At 42.1% G+C, this 17,845-nt stretch overlaps 1 protein-coding gene across 1 annotated transcript; it reads left to right on the forward strand.

Annotated features, from left to right (window-relative positions):
• The first annotated feature begins 7 nt into the window (after positions 1-7).
• Positions 8-1,110, forward strand: FZD8 (frizzled class receptor 8). The gene has a single exon (XM_010016881.1). It carries the CDS (start codon positions 170-172, stop codon positions 470-472), a length of 303 nt encoding a protein of 100 aa, XP_010015183.1. The 5' UTR covers positions 8-169; the 3' UTR covers positions 473-1,110.
• The last annotated feature ends 16,735 nt before the right edge of the window (positions 1,111-17,845 follow it).

Raw genomic sequence — 17,845 nt, forward strand, 5'->3', positions numbered from 1 at the left:
GATACGTCTGGGACTCTTCACCGTGCTCTACACGGTGCCAGCTGCCAGTGTGGTCGCCTGCCTCTTCTATGAGCAGCACAACCGGCCCCGCTGGGAGGCCACGCACAACTGCCCCTGCCTGCGCGACCAGCAGCCTGATCAGGCCCGCCGTCCGGACTATGCTGTCTTCATGCTCAAGTACTTCATGTGCCTGGTGGTGGGCATCACCTCCGGTGTCTGGGTCTGGTCTGGCAAGACCCTCGAGTCTTGGAGGGCCCTCTGCACCCGCTGCTGCTGGGCCAGCAAAGGTGCTGCCGTGGCTGGGGGCACAGGGGCAGGAGCAGGAGGGCAGGCGGCAATTGCTGCAGCAGGAGGACTTGGGGCTGGAGGTGGTGGCTCCCTCTACAGCGATGTCAGCACAGGCCTGACGTGGAGATCGGGCACTGCCAGCTCTGTCTCCTACCCCAAGCAGATGCCCCTGTCTCAAGTGTGAAGAGAAGGGGAAAGAGGCCAAAGGTTATGGAATGAGGGACACTGGCCTGCCTGAAATGCCCCCTCACTGTTTGGTGCCATTAATGAACCCCTAATGGTCCTTATTAGCCACAGCTTGTATAGAACAATGCAGCTGGCAGAGGCCCCGGGCTCCAGCCCCCTCCTCCTTCCCCTCCATTCATATGCAGGGAGCATGTACTTCAAGGAGACAGCTTATTATTTTGCTGGCAGAGGAGGGTAGAGTCTCACCCGTGTCTTGCAGAGGGCAACAGCACAGCAGCTTCTGATTCACTCTGGACTAAGAGCAGCTCATGGGAGGGAGAGTCTCCCTCCACCCCATCCTGAGGTGGGAGTCTGCTGGGACTGCAGGTTTTCGGGATGTTGATGACCAGGCAAATGCCTTACAATACAGACTGAATCAAAACATGTCTTAATTATACACCCCAGCTAAATACGGGTTTCCTACATTAAAGGATGTATTTATATAATTATTTGTTACCTTGTACAGATATGTAAGATATGTATATATCCAAAGCTATACAGTCTGTAAATTTTTTTGTAAAAAAAGTTTAGAGGCTACCCCTGTAAGAGCAAATATGAGTATTCTATTTTGTCAATAAAATGACTTTTGATAAATGACTTTTTCAAGCTTTCCCCCTATGCCTGCCCTGGTTATTCAGCTGCTCTGTCTTTAGGTGGTTCTACAAACTATGAACTACATTCATGCTCCAGTCATTCCTGTGTAATAGATGGCTGCCTTTGTTACAGCAGTGAGATACACAGACACAAGGAAAACAGACACAAGTCATTCAACAAGTTGCTCTGAAAAAGTGTTTGCCAAATTGGGGAGGTGCCTTACCATAGTTCTCTGGTTTGTTTTTTGTTGTTTTGGTTTTAAGATGACAGCATCTTTAACTTGAGCCTTTACAAAAGAGTCATCTCACATGGCATGTTAAGTATCCTTTTAAAATGGGTATTATTTTAGGAATGTGCATACACGCCTCTCCTATCTGTTGTCTACACTTCTGTAAGCACCTGCCTTTCTCAGGATGCATACTGAAGTGTAAAAGGTTAATGTTTTAAATTCATAGATCATGTATGACGGTGGAACAGCGAGTTGAGTTTTGTTAGATCAATCTCTTCTTAACAGATTAAACTAACATCTTAACTTTCGTATATCAAATATGGTCCTTTTTCAAGAGAAAAGGTATTGTTCTTCTGTCAGGACTAAGCTAATTTATTTGAGCAGAAGGCTGTTGAATTAACAGAAGAATGCTTTAGCAATTGTTGAACTTTTTACCTGTCTGCCCAGTGGCTCAGAACATCATTCCTTTAAGAGGAGCTAAATGAATAGGGTTAATCTGTAGGGAACTTGGTTTCTTTTGAGTTTGGGAAAACTTTGATCTTTTCTCTTCACCAAACGTGATGTATAGTCTGAAGTTTCTTTCCCTGCTGCCTGGTTCCTCTTGTTGCAGACCAATTGGCCACCATGGAGCCTTAAAGTTCTTCAATTAAAGGGACATGGGACTTTTTTTTTTTTTTTTTTTTTTTTTATTTTAAGAGGAAGACTTGTAACAGTTAGTGAACACCAGAGGGAAAAGGGAGAACAGCCTTTTAAACAGCTTTTCCCTGCATTGTTAGCCAGACTGCAGGCAGCAAGGCATGGCTTGGAGCATTATAGAAAAGAGCTATGAATGCCCTACAGGTGGTCTGTTCACATAATCTCCCCAATTTAAAACATTTTCCTTTACAGGACAATTGCATTACAAAACTCCCTTCTCTTTTGCTCCTAATTGAACCAAAGAACAACTACAAGATTTTCTTTAAAAACTAAGTGCCTAAAAATTTTTTTAAGATCTATTAACTACAGTCTAATCTGTTTTCTAAAATGGGATTGCTCAGAATACCAGGAGTAGAAGCTCGTTTAGACATTATTCCAGATATTTTTATGCCTTCTTATATTCTGTCAAATTAGCAATCATTTAAAAGCAATTGGTAAGGTTGTGTGCTAGCAGTGAAAAGATAGCCCCAGGTCCCTTATTAACCTGTCAATCATGGTAAGAGATGGGCAGCTACCCTACTAATGACACAGATATCAGTCATGATTTGTGGGAAAAACCTCATTCCATTGAGTGCTGATTGATTATTGGTGTCCCTTTCAAAGATGTTGTAACTTAATAGACTCCTCCACTTCTACAAAGTTACCAGGATCATGAAAAGGAGGAATTTAAAATGCCAATCTCTTAATTTCTTGGAGGGAAAACTAATTTTAACTTCTCAAATGCAAAGAGTGTTCCACTGGGATTTATGCGTGGTGCCTGTTTATATGCCAGTGGACGAGGAATGGAATATTGACATTCCTGTAAGTTGAAAAGGCCTTAGTGTTTTCCTGTATTGCTTGAAACATTTTGTAACAGTCGTTGAAACATTTAAATCAACGTGGCAGTTCGCTTTGCTGTCGGTGGGGCTATGGTAGAGGGGAAGCCCTAAGTGTGGAAGCACAATCACTTCTTCAGATAAAAATCTGTGTTACTTCCCCTCCAGTGGGTTCTAGCAAGGAACAGGAGAGGTACAGTCACAACTGTCTTGTGAGAATTTGTTAAGATAAGTCTCGCAGACTGCTGGTACGGGTTGCTAGTGCTGAGATAAAAGGATTTCTAGTAAAAGATAGGAAGTAGCCCTGTGTTTCTTAATCTACCTTGGAAGGAGCTGAGAGGTGCTGCAGGTGGACTTAGGCAGGAAAGAGGTCTCAAAACTAGCTAGGTCAGTAAGATGTCTGCTTTGGAAGTGAAGGAGTAATAATGCAAAGATTACACAAATAAAAATGAGATAAAATCAGAATCACTAGAAACAAACTTGGAGAAAGGGTGCTGAAGAGGTTAATTTGTAAGTAAGTGCAGAGTTTTGTGAATCTACATAAAGTTTGTGTTTAGGGGAGAAAACCCAACAGAAAGGCATTTAGGTATACAAGAAATAAAACCCTACAGCTACACAGGCCCTCACATTATCATGATATCCTTTATCAGACTTTAAAGGTAAATTTGCTGTGAAGATCCAGAAAATGTCAGTAAGGTGGTAGGAATTATATGTCAGCTTTTGAGGTCTGATGACAAACTGCCTTCTCCCTAAATCTGCTAGACAGCTACTAAAACTAGTCCCAGCAGACCTGTGGCCCCAGCCCTTGCCTGCAGAGCAGGAGTGCTCTCATCATCCCTGCTGGCACCAGCTCACTGGTTGACAGCAGCCATGCACCCAGCAGCCATACTGGCTCTGGGGAGCTGAGGGCAAGCTTTAGTATCACTGAGGTGGCTCCAGAACACAGCCTGTATAGCAATGTTTGGAGAGCTGGCTAGACGGCAACTGGGAGCCTCCTGCAGCTCACAGAAGGGCTTAACTGTGCTGTTCAGGAGAGTGACTAAGCTAGCAGAGATACATGGTTCAGGATTTTTTTCTTCTCTAGTAAGCAACATACCTTTAGAGCGTTCCTTTTCTTTCCACGACCCCTCCCTGCTTTACATGTTCCTGCTTTTCAAAAGGAAATCCTATGGATTATTCTCCTCCTGTTATAATGACTGAATAATCCTGCAGCCTCCAAAGAAGCTGGCCCAGCTGCCAGCGAGCCTTTTAAAAAGAGGCAGAGCAGCGCAAGAGCCTCAGGAGGGACACCACATCTCCCCTGGGCCCTGCTGTTGAGCCCTGGGACCTATCTGGCACTGTCCTGCAACCTGCTCTGAAGTTTTCCCTTTGTGGGGAAAGCTTCCCTGAAGCTTTGCTAATCAATCATGGAAGGGAAGGAACTTCAGACAGAGAGGAATTGGGAAATCACTATATATTTAAATAATATGAATGTGACCAGGTTTTCTGAGAAGACTGTGAAGGCTAAGATACACAAGGAGTCTTTTTTCCTTCTTTCTTACACAGTAACTTAAAATCAAATTATTGAAGTGCTCACCCATTAAAGAGTTCTTCAAATGTGCTTGACTAGTCCTAAAAGGTCTCCCAGGTCGGGTAGGAGAGCTGGAGGCTGGGTCACCTCTGTGTGCTCTGCCCACATCATGCTTCACCCCAGCTTCAGAGGCCAGGCTCTTTCCAGATTCACTTGGGCAGACACTTCACTAGACATCTGAAGGTGGCTTGTAGGAAAAACCTACGAGTTTTTCACAAGAGGTGTCGTGGTTCAAGCCCAGCCGGCAACCCGGAACCACGCAGCCGCTCGCTCACTCCCCCCCCTTTTCCTTCCTCCCCCCGCTCCCGGAGGGATGGGGAGGAGAATTGGAGGAATGTAACTCCCACGAGTTGAGATAACAGCTCTCCAGTAACTAAGGTATAATACAAACCACTGCTGCTACCAATAATGATGATAAGAGGAATAACAAGGGAAAAGGACACAACCGCTCACCACCCGCCGACCGATACCCAGCCCGACCCGAGCAGCGATCTGGGCCTTCCGGGTAACTCCCCCCAGTTTCTATACTGGGCATGACGTGCTGTGGTATGGAATACCCCTTTGGCCAGTTTGGGTCAGGTGTCCTGCCTCTGCTTCCTCCTGGCTTCCCCTCCTCTCTGGCAAAGCATGAGACTGAGAAAGTCCTTGGTCAGAGTAAACATTACTGAGCAACAACTAAAAACATCGGTGTTATCAGCATTGTTCCCAGACTGAAAGTCAAAAACACAGCACTGCACCAGCTACTAAGAAGGAGAAAAAATGACTGCTGTAGCTGAACCCAGGACAAGAGGAAACCAGTACTGGGAGCCAAAGCAGGATGCCCAGATTGAAAAAAGAATCGGTAGCTGAGAAAGAAATACCAGAGTCCTTGGAAGAATCCCAGCTCTACTTTGAAATATAAAAACTTCAATATGAGTACAACTAGTGTTTGATCCCAGTCACTGTGCTCAACTTCTTTCACAAGCACTACATGCAGTACAAAAGCCAAACCTAGCCTGCCCAGTTAGTTAACCTTCTTAACCAATGAAGACATGGAATTTTAAATGGGATAGACAGGTCACCTATAGACAGGGGAAAAGTGAACCGGTGATAATGACTGCTGAAAAATGACAAAAGATGCTCTTGGAGTAAAAGTTCACCTGCAGTCAGGATCATGCTGGAGGAAAGCTCAATGTGGGCCAGTCAAACCAGCTTGTAGAATCACAGCCAGTTTCTAAAGTGCCTGTTACAACCTGCCTGCAGCATGCCCTGCTCCTGCACCCTGTTTCAGAGCCACACAGCCTGTGTGTCTTGAGGCAGACACTTCTTCCACTCTCACCTGCTGTGGCCAGCCCAGGTTCTGTCCCAGTAGGGAAGCAAGCAAAGAACAAACTGTCTCCATTGCCCATCCTGGCCGTGTTCCCCCTCTTTTTGCCCTGCATACCAGCACTGGATGGTATAGAAAAGAACACATCTCTTTCTAGAATTAAAGAGGCTCAGCAACAAATGTCTCCCTGAAAGCAACAGGAAGAGCCTAAAAAGAATAAAGGAAGTGATTTACAGGTGATGGTGCAGGGAAGAAATACTAAACAGGGCAGACTCCCTGCATGCGGTCATGATGAGCAGCCTTTAAAAGAACTCAACAGAAATGTTCAGACAGCTCTATTTATTTAAGCTTTTATAAATGCCCATCATTACTGTAATCAGGTATGTTGGTTTCACTAGTTCAGCAGAAAGGATCACACATGATAAATGCTATTCTGGTATGGAAATAACTAGTGTCTGGTATTAAAATGTGGAGCCATAATCTGAGGTGACTAAGGATAGTCAAATCACTTCAGAAACTAGTACCTAAGGTCAAATGATGAACCAAGCTTTTTGAAGGCTGAGGTAATACATTTTTACTCCTGTAAGTCTGTCTCTTATCTATGATCTCAAAACACTTTACATCATTCACTTATGAATTAAAAGTCAAATTTCTTCTTGGGAGACAAAAATTGCAGTAATAATACCTAGGCTAACAAAACTTAAATGCAGGTCTAGGGGAAGAGCCTGGATTTCCCAACTCCATTCTGTGTTTCCAATAACACTCTATTTTACAAGCACTTCTTCACACCTACACCCTCCCCACCAATTCCCCCTCACCAGCCCCCCCAAAAGGCCACAGTTCCACATGCCCAAAGCGTACACAGTTTCCCACACACAGCACCAGATCTATCACCAGGTTTTAGTAAAGCTGGAGCTCTCAGGTACCAATCCCACCACTACCTTTACAGCTAATGAAACACTCTAGCACTTACCTGGGGCCTGTGAGAGTGATGTGGTCCTTTTCACCAGGAAGACACAAAGAGATTTGAGGGATTTACTTAGGTGAAAAGAGACAGATTGGAGTGGGGCCATCACGTTAAGTTTACCAAGCCATACCTGTGCTGATAATCTGAAGCTAAATCAGCTTTTAAAAGACTGGAGAAAGAATTACTCACTCTTCCCATTCTCTAAGGTATGGAAAAGAGTTACAAGAGTTTTGTAGTTGATCAGGCAAGACATCTCGGCAGACAGAGGGCCCACTGCCCCTCTCTCTGCAAGCCAATGCTTGCAGCCCTTTTCTTAGCATCCCCTCTCTCCCTTGTGCATGGTGAGGCCATGGCATGGGTGATGCCCAGAGGGTCCCATCTCAGTGCACTGAGGTCAGCACACCCCATGGCCCGGCCCACTGCACAGGGACCTTGCACATACGTACCAATGTCATCCGCTGGGCAGGGGCGACTGCCACTGCAATTAGAGAAAACCACAGAGCTAGGGCATCCTTTTTTAAAACACAGCTTTTCAAGAAAATACAAATATAGTCAGAAAGACATGGGCACGCCACTTTACATACCCAATATAGTGCAAAGGAGAAAGCTGGACTATCTGTCTTGGATGCTATCTGATATTTTTAATACATTGCAGAAAAAAATCCGGTTCTTTTCCAATAATTTTTGCCTGATGTGACTTGTTAAATGCTTTCATGTATGTTTTAAATGCATTACCTAACTGTTCTTTCCTCCAAACATTTGTCGTTGCTGAATTATACTTAGCACTGTTTAAAGAAGCATTAGTCTCAATTATTTTTTGTACTTGAATTTTTGGCAGAAAATAAACCTATGACTAGAATGCCCCATTTTCACATCTTCTGAAATCAGAAAGAATAATTTTCATGGTATGAACTGGCTTGATTCAAAATGCCTGTTAGACATGATAGCCTCATCACTTCCCAGTGGTTGCAATCTAAATGGTCTCTTCTGATGTAAATCAGAAGATGTGGCAATCTGGCTTATGAAACAAATGTCTTGCTTTGGCTTCCTGTCCAGACGTAGGGTGGGAATAAAACTAAATCTGACTTTTTGGGAAGGGAAGGGGAAACACTTCCCATCCAGCTAGAGAACGTGTAGCTTTGGAGCGGCGCATGTTCTGTACATTCTGTACATTGCTGCCATCTGGAGCTATGGCCTCTCAGCACCACACAGAGCCCAGAGCAGCCGCTCGGCAAGGAGCTGCGCTGCTTTCCTTCCCCAAACCTGCTGTGCAGAAAACACATTTACCGCTGTGTTTTTTCTTTTAAAGCTGGGGTAACTTTTCACAAAACTCCAGGGAAGTGATATTTTACCCATAACAATGTGGAAAGTCACAGTTTTACAGGATATGGAGCAGGGCATTAGGAATAGTGAGATCAGAAAACTGCAGAGACCCACAAGGAGTTCACTGCTGCCATCCTCCAGCTCATTAGTGTACAAGAATTGTGTGTGTTGTTTTTAGCAGCTAAAGAGTTATTTATGGCTTCTATGTTCTCAAGCCAAAGTGAGTGAGGGGTGCAACCAGGGCAAACGCATCAGAGCAATGCAAATCACTGACAAGGCATCATGAATGCAAGCTGAGCAGAATTTAAATACAATCCATGAATGAGAGGAAAGATTTGCATGAGGGAAAGAATCATTAGAATCTGATTTAACAAGCAGTATATAAAATGGGCCTTTGCAAGCTTAAAATGAAGCAAAGCACATTCATGTTATACATTCTTAATGGAAAAAAAAAAAAGCAAAATCACAAAACCCCTAATTTATTAGTAGAGCTTGGAATAGAAATGGTTTTCACAGAATACCTTTAGATCCTGATTCAGAAACTTGTGCTTGATTGCTTCCTTGAATAGAAATGGATCATAAGCATGTCGGGTGGTAAGGACTATTTAAGTGCATGCCAAAGTCCTATTGATTTCAATGAGATTTTACAAGATGCTTAAAGTACGTGTATGCGTAAATGTTTTCTTGAACAAGAGTGCTTTTCTGAATTAGGGTTTAGCTCATGAATTTACACAGTGCTTTCAAACATAATTCCTTCTGGGAAAATCAAACAGATGAGAACAAAAATTATATATATTTCTGTATGTCTTAAAAGAAGGTAATGGAGAATTAACCTGGGTAGAAGTATTCAGGGTAGAATCCTCTGTAAGTTCCAAAAGCCATCAGTGAAAAAATCTATGGAAGTTAAATGTGAATAATATACAGAAACTTTCATAGACCCTCTGCTGGTTTCATACCAACTAAACTATGGAAGATTGTGAATATAAGGTATTACATAGATAATGACAGTCTCTTGGAAGAAAAGGGATATGTTATTTTACATTAAGTAATACTGTATTCTGTCTTTAAGAAAAGTAAGAGAATTGCTCTTTTCATTTCCAGTCAATTGTCACAAACACTGGGCAGAACAAACTATTCTTTAATGTCTTCTGAGATGCAAACTGTCTACCTCTAAATATATTGTCTTTTGAAGCAATGGCTGAGGTTACTGATTCTGATGTGCTGTGTTTTCTGATAATAAGAAATCATGTATCTCTGTCAACACTGGACAGTCTTTTTGTTTCTGTTGAAGCATTGGTCCAGCTCTGCATGTACATCTCCAAGCATATTCCTGTGGAACTACAGTGCTGCTTTTTATGCACTTCTCTCAATTAAGCTGTTAGCAACAATACACAGGGGAATTCAAAAAGCTCAGTCTACAGTTGTGTGGCCATACTGACTGTACTTGTGAAAGTTAGACTTTAGTGTCAGTTTTTCTTTTGGCATTATAGAAGATTGCAGAGTGTTGCAGAGGTGACTTGCAAGATGTCTTTCTGAAATCTGTGAAAGGTATGACCAGTGTTTTGTTTTCCTGCTCTTTTTCTAAATAATTCTGCCATGAAAATGTTTAACATCATATGATATTCCAGGTCAATAGCAACTACGATTCTCCTGTCTTTGCTTTCTCTGTCTCTTTTGTTAAGCAAAACCAGTATCACGTTTGGTGAAAGGTGACATCCTTTACAGTAGTACTTCTTCAGCTGTGATAATTGCTTAAATATTTGTTGATATTTTCATAATTTAATTTCGTTTCCTCCCCCCCCCCCCCGCAAGCACCATATTTAGATGAAGGCTGAGGTTCAGCTCAAGACTAACAAGACTAAGACGTCTAAACACAGGTAGATATCTAAATACAGTTAGGGAATTTTTTTTAAGGTAGGCTATTACATCAATTCCCATTGTAGTCAATAGAGTGTTAGGGATGTAGTCAGTGCATCCTGGCAGATGAGTCCATTCCCTCTAAAGTAAATCTGTGGGCCTTAATTCAGTTGCTCAGACATACATTCCAGGTGGTCCTGGAAACTCTTATCTAGCTTCTACCTGTCTGTCAAAAAAAGCATGGGTCTCCTGTAATTTTCTGCCATGTCTGGTGAATATCTCTGGTAGCTCTAATAACATGAGATACCTTTTGTGAGCAACTGATTGGAGCCCAGATCTGGATTTGGCCAGATCTCATCAGAGAGTAATGGGAGTTTGCACGCTTACCTCAAAGCTACGTGACAAAATGTGGGTGACTTAATCTTGAGCTGAACCCTGCCAAGAGAGTCTGATGATTCTATTTATCATCAGTCACATCTCTGCTGCAAGATTTCAGTATTTTCTTTGCTGGGGTCTATCATGTCTTTGTAAAGCTGGTGCAATTTATCATTTTGATTGTTCAATGAAAAGGTTGTTTCTTAGCCACTAATCTGGCCTCTTTGACCCCCTGAAAAACACTCTGCGCATTGTCTGCTAAGGATTTAGGAGGGGTTATTCTTGACAAGGCCTTTGATTAGTATAATAATAAGTTATTCAGTACAAACATAAGTTATCGAAAAGGTATTATTTTAGTATTACCTCTTTAGGCAGTCCCCTCATCAGTAATGATACCTATGTGCTTTCTTCTACCTTGTTGCAGTATATTAACTTCTCTGTTCTTTACTTTAAAATTTATTTTGCTGCTGCTGCTTCATTTCCTGGCAAAATTTTAGGGAGGCTGTTTTTTACTTTGGTTTGCTTAGTTTATTCATTTTTCTTCATGATATTTCTTCTACGACCACTTAAACTGCATAACCATGTATCCTTAAACCATGCAAGTTCCATCAGCTCCTCTAGAGAGCAGCAAATATGTTCAAATAAAATAGTAACATGATTCAACCTAATGTTCCCTGACACGCTCACAAGCTGTATTAACTAATCTTGCTAAGTACTAATAAAGAGCAAAGAACTATGATGAATGGAGGACCTATACCTGAGTCTGGCATTTTCAGACATTGTCTGAAACCGTCCTAGCCCTGGAACTTAGTGTGGATGCAGCCCATTTACGGTCTCTCAAAGTCCTGCTTGAGCCCAACCCCAGCTCACCAACATCTTGTGGCAGAGGGGAGAAGGAAGGCAACAGAGGTGTAGCCTGGGCCAGGGACCAGACTTGGATGCCCACCAGATCTGTGGGCTGCAAAGCTTCCCGTCCTTATTCACTTGGGACTGTCAGCCAAAAGGAAACACTCGCTTTCTGAAAAACACCCACAAGTTCTCCATTCCTCATGGCCATCAGTGGGCGTTCGACAGATGGGGTTCTGTCTCCTGGTGTGCACTAGGGTTTAAGGGAACTTGGCACCTGACAGTGAGCCACAGTTATTATTTTTTTAAAGGAAAATAGACAAAGTAATGAAAAGTCTTCCCAGCTGTAGACCTCTTCAGACTAACACCACCACGTTCTTGGACCTAAGAAACATATAAATCTTCAAAAGAAGGACAAAGTTCCCTCTGTTCTTTAGGCTCAGTCTCCAAAGCAAGATTGACAGCTGCCTGCCTAAGCACTTGCACAGCTGACACAGACCTAACAGCAAGGCAAGCTCGTTCTAATGGGAAAATCTGTGAAAAAGAGCTTTCAAAAACACACTCACATTTGCAAGCCTGTCTCTGGGAAAGTTTTCTGCCAATAAAGCCTCTTGGTCTATGCCAAGGATCACTGTCCCTGGAAGTGTTCAAAAAATGTGTAGGTGAAGCCCTTAGTGACGTGGTTTAGTGGTGGCCTTGGGAGTCTTGGGTAAGGGTTAGACTTGATGACCTTAAAGGTCTTTTCCAACCTGGCTGATTCTGTGAGTCTACAATTCTATGTTTGAATTTGTATTGAATTCCTAAAGCAGCTTTTGCAAAGGTTTTTCTCTCAGATATAAGCCTGGCCAACTAAGTTAATATGTCACCGCAGATCTGCAGAAGGCCTATGGCTGCAAGCAAAGCAGCTTTTCCTCAGTTTTCTGTGACCACACACTGCATTTCATCACCACTACCACCCCTCCTGGTGGCAATTCACTTCAAATTGCCAGGTACCAAAGTACAGGTGTGAACCGCCTTCCCCCAGATCACCACCTGAGCTCTTTTAAATAGAGAGCACTGGATGGACAGAAAGCATTGCCAGTGTAAGGGCTGCTGCCAAGGCCACACCAAAGCAAGGGGCTGAAATCCCTTCTGGAATATGGACTTACCATGAGTTGGGGCAATCACTTTGCCGATGGTCCTGGAGATGGTGGAAGTGGAAGTCCAGGGTTTGGGGTGGATTGTACCTTGCTGCACTTGAGATGTGTAGTGGCAGCTGGGGCAGCCCCATGTGGGGTGCAGCTGGTGTACTGGAAAACCACAGCCTTCTGTATCGTGAGACCACCGGGTATTGAGACAGACAGAATATAGAGACTGGCAAAACTGGAAGTAGCTGACACTCACTAGCACTTTCTCTTTACAAACTGATTCCTTCACACACTTACACACACAGTGCATGGTGGTGTGCTAAACTGCAGGGAAGACTCAACCAAAGGAGCTCAGTCAACACTGAGATGCTAGGTGAGGCTTTCTGTCAGGTGCTGACTGAGGCACCCATACCCTTATGATATTTTTTATATAGTCTAGTTTTAAGGAAGATCCTGCTGTTTCTCCAGTGCAAATAAATTTATCTATAGTTAACTTTGCAGACACAGAAGCGTGCCTGCAGTTGTATTACATGTCTACCAAAGGGTTGCTCTGCAAGGTGTCTGGCTTTGCAACAGTTTCTCAATGTAACCCTATATCAGAAGATTCCTTTCAACTGATCCACTCACCTTTCATGAATCAACAGAAGTACTGCATGTTTAAGGTGCCCAGTCTGTATTGGCAGGGCCTGCAGGCTGCCTGCAGGGATGCAGTGGGCAGCTCTGTAGGGACTGAGAAGTCCTTGAAGCTGTATTTTGGTGCTCTTATGAAGTCTATGCATACACTCCAAAACCAAGGCAAAACTTCTATAGAATTTGGTGTCAGAAGCAGTGTGGGACAATATTTAAACTGAGCTGGTCCCCAGCTTCTAGTAGGGAAGTCAGAAGTTAAAGGACTTACTTCCAATTGCTGACCCCAAATACTCCATCTTTCTGGAGAGCACTGTATATAAACTTCAGTTTCTAAAGAAAAGCTCAGAATCTGCCATCATCTTCCGTCTGTAAATTGTTCATTAGTGAAAGCTTTTCAAAGCTAATCTGCTACTCAACCTGAAGTATTAGCTGCAGAACCTGAATTAGAGACAGCTCTCCACCTCCTGGCATTTTCATGTTGTGAATGGCACAGGATCATAAAAAGTCTTTGGATTTAGCACTGTATGTGTACTCCTATTAATTATAGTTGTGGAGATGGCTTGGACATCCTGCCTGTCAAACCCAAATGGATGAAAACAGAAGGGAAAGTGAGAGAAGGCAAAAGCTACTGAAGTAGATTGTGACTGTAATTTAGCTACATGGGTGCTGGATAGATTTAATTGCAGAGATACAGTTCATACTTTCCAATCAGATTTCTTCCTTGGTGAGCTTATTTTTCAGAACTGTCATAGATGTGCATCACAGGCCAAGAGTTCATGCTGCGACTTTGAACAGAGACCGTCTAATTTGCAGAACATTTTAGCAACTCAGCTACAATGTAAGAGCATTACATTGTAAAATTGCTTCTCTATCAGTTGAACATCAGGCTATTAAAAGCAGTGCAAAAGACAGAATTTAAATAACAGCCTTTTCAACTACTCTACTTTCCTATTTTGGGGTATGCATTTCTTTATTATCCTAAAATACTACAAGCGGTAATAAATGATCTGTTCTCCATTGTAATCATGACATTAAAATAAAATAATGTGCAATTGATATTCTCTTTAATGTTCCCTTCTAGAAAGATAATCACTGCAATAATGATGTATCACGTAAGGGCAGATAATTTTAATAACATGAAAGAATACACTGAGGATCTCTCTGCATTGTTAACTTCAGATTTAATACTTATTGTGGTCTGAACTGAGGGATACATGGAGAACAACTGGTGCTAATGGGAAATTATGCATTCCCTAGACACCTGTCTACAGTGTATTTCACAAGAGAAGAGAGTCATGGGTTTCCATTATGCTGATGGGAGCAAATCAAGCAACTCAACAAGGAGTGTGAGACAAGAGGATAAAGTGATTATAACTGATTGAAACTTGGGGTTTGGCTTCTACTTTGGTTTTGGATTGGGTTTTTTGTTTTTGCTTTTTAACTGAATTCCAAACTAAAACAAAAGAAATTGAAAAATTTTGTTCATAAAAATAAGTTTTTAAAAGTCTATCTTATTTAGGCGTAGGAAAAAGTGTTGGTTTTTTTTTTTTTTTATTTAAATCATGCCCATGCTGTAGAAACTCTGAGTGCTACTTGATTTGATGCATGGAAAACATGGAAATTCCAGGTCTCCAGCAGCCTACTACATACTTATTTAGCAAGAGGAGTGCCATGATGCAGTAGAAGATACTATTAAAACAACATTCTGTTAGGCATTTTATAATTTTCCAATAAAAATTTTATTTCCCATGTGAAAACTATTTTATCACAGTTTTCCTGATCAGTTCCAAATCTATTTTCAGGGAGTTCAATTCCTTTCTGTGTAGTCTCAAGTTCAATACCACACAAGAGTGGATGAGCAATATATGGCGTATCTTACATATTGTTCCATGAACCCATCTCCAGGTGCAAGTGGTACCTGCGCTGCAGCTACGGCAGCCTTGTCTGAACCCAAGACAAAGCTCCCTGAGGGCAGTATTAGGAGTATTGTGGTTTCAACCCATATTCTGAAACACTTTTCTGAAGTACACAGGTTAAGAAAAGATTTAAAATGCACTGGCAAATGTAACAGTAGCTTTTGTAACATTTTTCTGAGTATGAAGTACATTCTGGAAGGACTTCTGGAACCAACACACACATTTAAAAGACTAAATCTTGGCTTCAACAGCAGAAAATCTTGTTGCTTTCTTGCTCCACATCTATTATTTATTTTACTCACTCTTTCTAGGACATCTAGACATCTTCATCTTAACATTCAGTGTTATTGAATGTTCTTTCAAACAGATCTTCTTTCCCATTTTCTCCTCTCCACTGAGGATCCCCTTACCAAGGATCACTTAATTTGCTTGAGCTGTGGAAGCTCAGAATAGCTCAAGCACATCTTCTCTTGGTCTTCCCTTACTGGTACATCCACCCAGTTTGTAAAACTATGTCTTTGTCATTAATAAATGTGACTTGGAAAAAGTTGTTAGAAGAGACTCAGAGACATTTCCTTAGGAGCAGGTTGTTGATGCCAGAAGCTTCTATTCAGTCCCCAGTGAAAAGTCCATATAAATCCTGCTTTTTAAATATGCAGTTATTGTAAACACATTAAGTGCTTATTACACAGACCCCAAAATATGAGTCAAAGGGTCCACATGTCCTAAAAGCAGCCAGGTCTGCAGCCGAGTGACACAAACCAAAGGCCACAGTCTCACAAGAAGAAAGTGCAAACAGAGTAAGGAAGAAGTTCACTAATTTCACTTTGTATCTTTCCATTTCAAACACAAACAGGATCTTTCTGATTTGAAATGAGACTTCTCAGTCATTAAAACATGTCTAACTGGAGACACAAAAAAGCAAACTGTGTCCAGCCACAACACATTTATTATTTATCCTACCCTATTTATATCTCACGCTGAGGGATGTACGCAGTAGACTGAATCCACATTTGTTCCCTACATTCCTTCTCACAGCTGAGAAGATGCAATGAATCATAAAAGGTCTCATTGTTGCAATGTTCTGTCATGGTATGTGTAATCAGCACAGACCCTGTTAAAGAGGCTTTGGAGGATGAAGAGTTTAAATATTTAATGTTTTTCTGCCTATGATAAGTTTAATAATTAATGTTGCTCCTACCCTGAAAATGACAAATCATACAACAAGCACACATGATAAAAGAAACAAGCACAGCTAATAGAGAGAAAAACTTTACTTAGGAAGTAGTAATTAAAAACCTCTATAGCTTTGGGACCTCAGGATCCCAAAGTACTTTGCTGGCAGAAGTAAATTCTGCTTTTCTACCCAAACAGCAGTTCTGTCTATCTGTATAGCTACCTAATTTTTGAGGGCATGCAGAAGATGAGAGGTAATTAAGTGTTTACCTTAAATCTTTACCTTTCAGGTGTGAGAAATGATACCCAGATGTCACAGGCCAAACTGTTCTAAAGACTTCTGCAGGAGAGAAAAGGAAGAATGTGGAAGCTGTTGTCCCTTTATGTTCTGCACAGAGGAGCCAGCCGCTAAGTTATTACAGAAACTTGTTACATGGCAGGCTGAGCGATACTAGATCTGTGCCTGGGTCTAAACAGTGTCATAGATACTCCAGCTCCAAGCAGTATCTACAAATACTAGATCTTGCCACCTTCTGAATAATCTGTTTTACAAGATGCTACCACCAGTACCTTTCTCTGAGTACATGCTCCTCCACGTCCACTCCCACTGATGATCTACAGGTATATGCAACCTTCAACCCCCACTGACTTGTAGCTAAAAGAAATTCAGCTCACACACTGCTGTGCTTCAGTGCTGGACCACGCTTATGTAAATGCAACAGAATTAACATTGAAGGAAAGCACAAAGCATGACAGTAATAAAATCTTCCGTGATTCACTCAATAACATTTTCAACTGATTAGCATAAGAAGTCTGTCAGACAAAGAAAGTGAGCACTTTGACATAGACATTGCCACTATATACTCCTTTCAGGGTAGAAACCATTTTCCCTAAGCCCAGGTCTGACTTAATCGTGTTGTGGGAGAAATAGGTATATGTAGAAAGTGACTCACCTTACCTTCAGAGATGCTTAAACGAGGTCAGGTGACTCATTCCTCCTACTGAAATCAAGATCCCAGTAGGACTATTTCAGATTGAGACACGTAAAACCTTGTAGATGTGTCAGTAGTACGCCTATGTCAGTGCACAGTCAGTAGAGCCAGGACACGGGCACTGGTGTCAGGCCCCTGCACTGCCAAACTGCTGGAGCACTCCCTGATACCCTTCTGGCTCACACCACCTAGTTGTCTCCTGAGCAATTCTCAAGCACAGGACCATTCCGACAGGTGATCTGGGTGAAGCCAGCTTGTTTGGGAGGCTATTAGAGCTGAATAATTCAGATGTTGTCAGACTGTGCCAGCTAACATCAGGGGCAGAGAAAGGTACTGCCATGACATTGCTAACTAGGATAGGTATAGCCTTCCATCAGTAAGATCCAGGGTTTTTTTAACATTTTAACGCTTTGCTACAGAACATGCGTTTTTCTTTTATTCACTTTCTACTCTTCTTGCTTGAATATCGTTTCTTAGAGTAGGCTTTGAGAATTTAGTATGAGGAGATAAATTAACCTTCTGAGAGTAGACAACATACAACTATGTCGAAAAGTCACATCTTTCTTAAGCTCAATCTTTTGCAATGAAATTAGGTTAGGGTAAACAAGTGTTCACATGTACTGCTGGAAAACCAGGTCAGTCATATCAGTGACATGCAACAGCTTTTTAAAGTCTCTTACACTCAGAAGAAAACAAAAATGTGCTACATTTTTCGAAGAACAGTTCCTTTAATGCAATATCCTTCAAACTCCAATCCAAAGATTTTGCTTCCTCATCTCTGGAGGAACATACCATAGTAGAGTGTCTTTGCAGCATAATCATAGCCAAGAGATCCAGCTGAAACCACCTGAAACCTCCTCAGAGATGCTATGACTTGTCCTGCCAGGGTCATAGGGCAGTGGTCCTCAGGGCT

This window comes from Nestor notabilis, unplaced genomic scaffold (genome assembly GCF_000696875.1).
Source record: "Nestor notabilis isolate BGI_N333 unplaced genomic scaffold, ASM69687v1 scaffold14256, whole genome shotgun sequence".
NCBI classification, from domain to species: Eukaryota; Metazoa; Chordata; class Aves; order Psittaciformes; family Psittacidae; genus Nestor; species Nestor notabilis.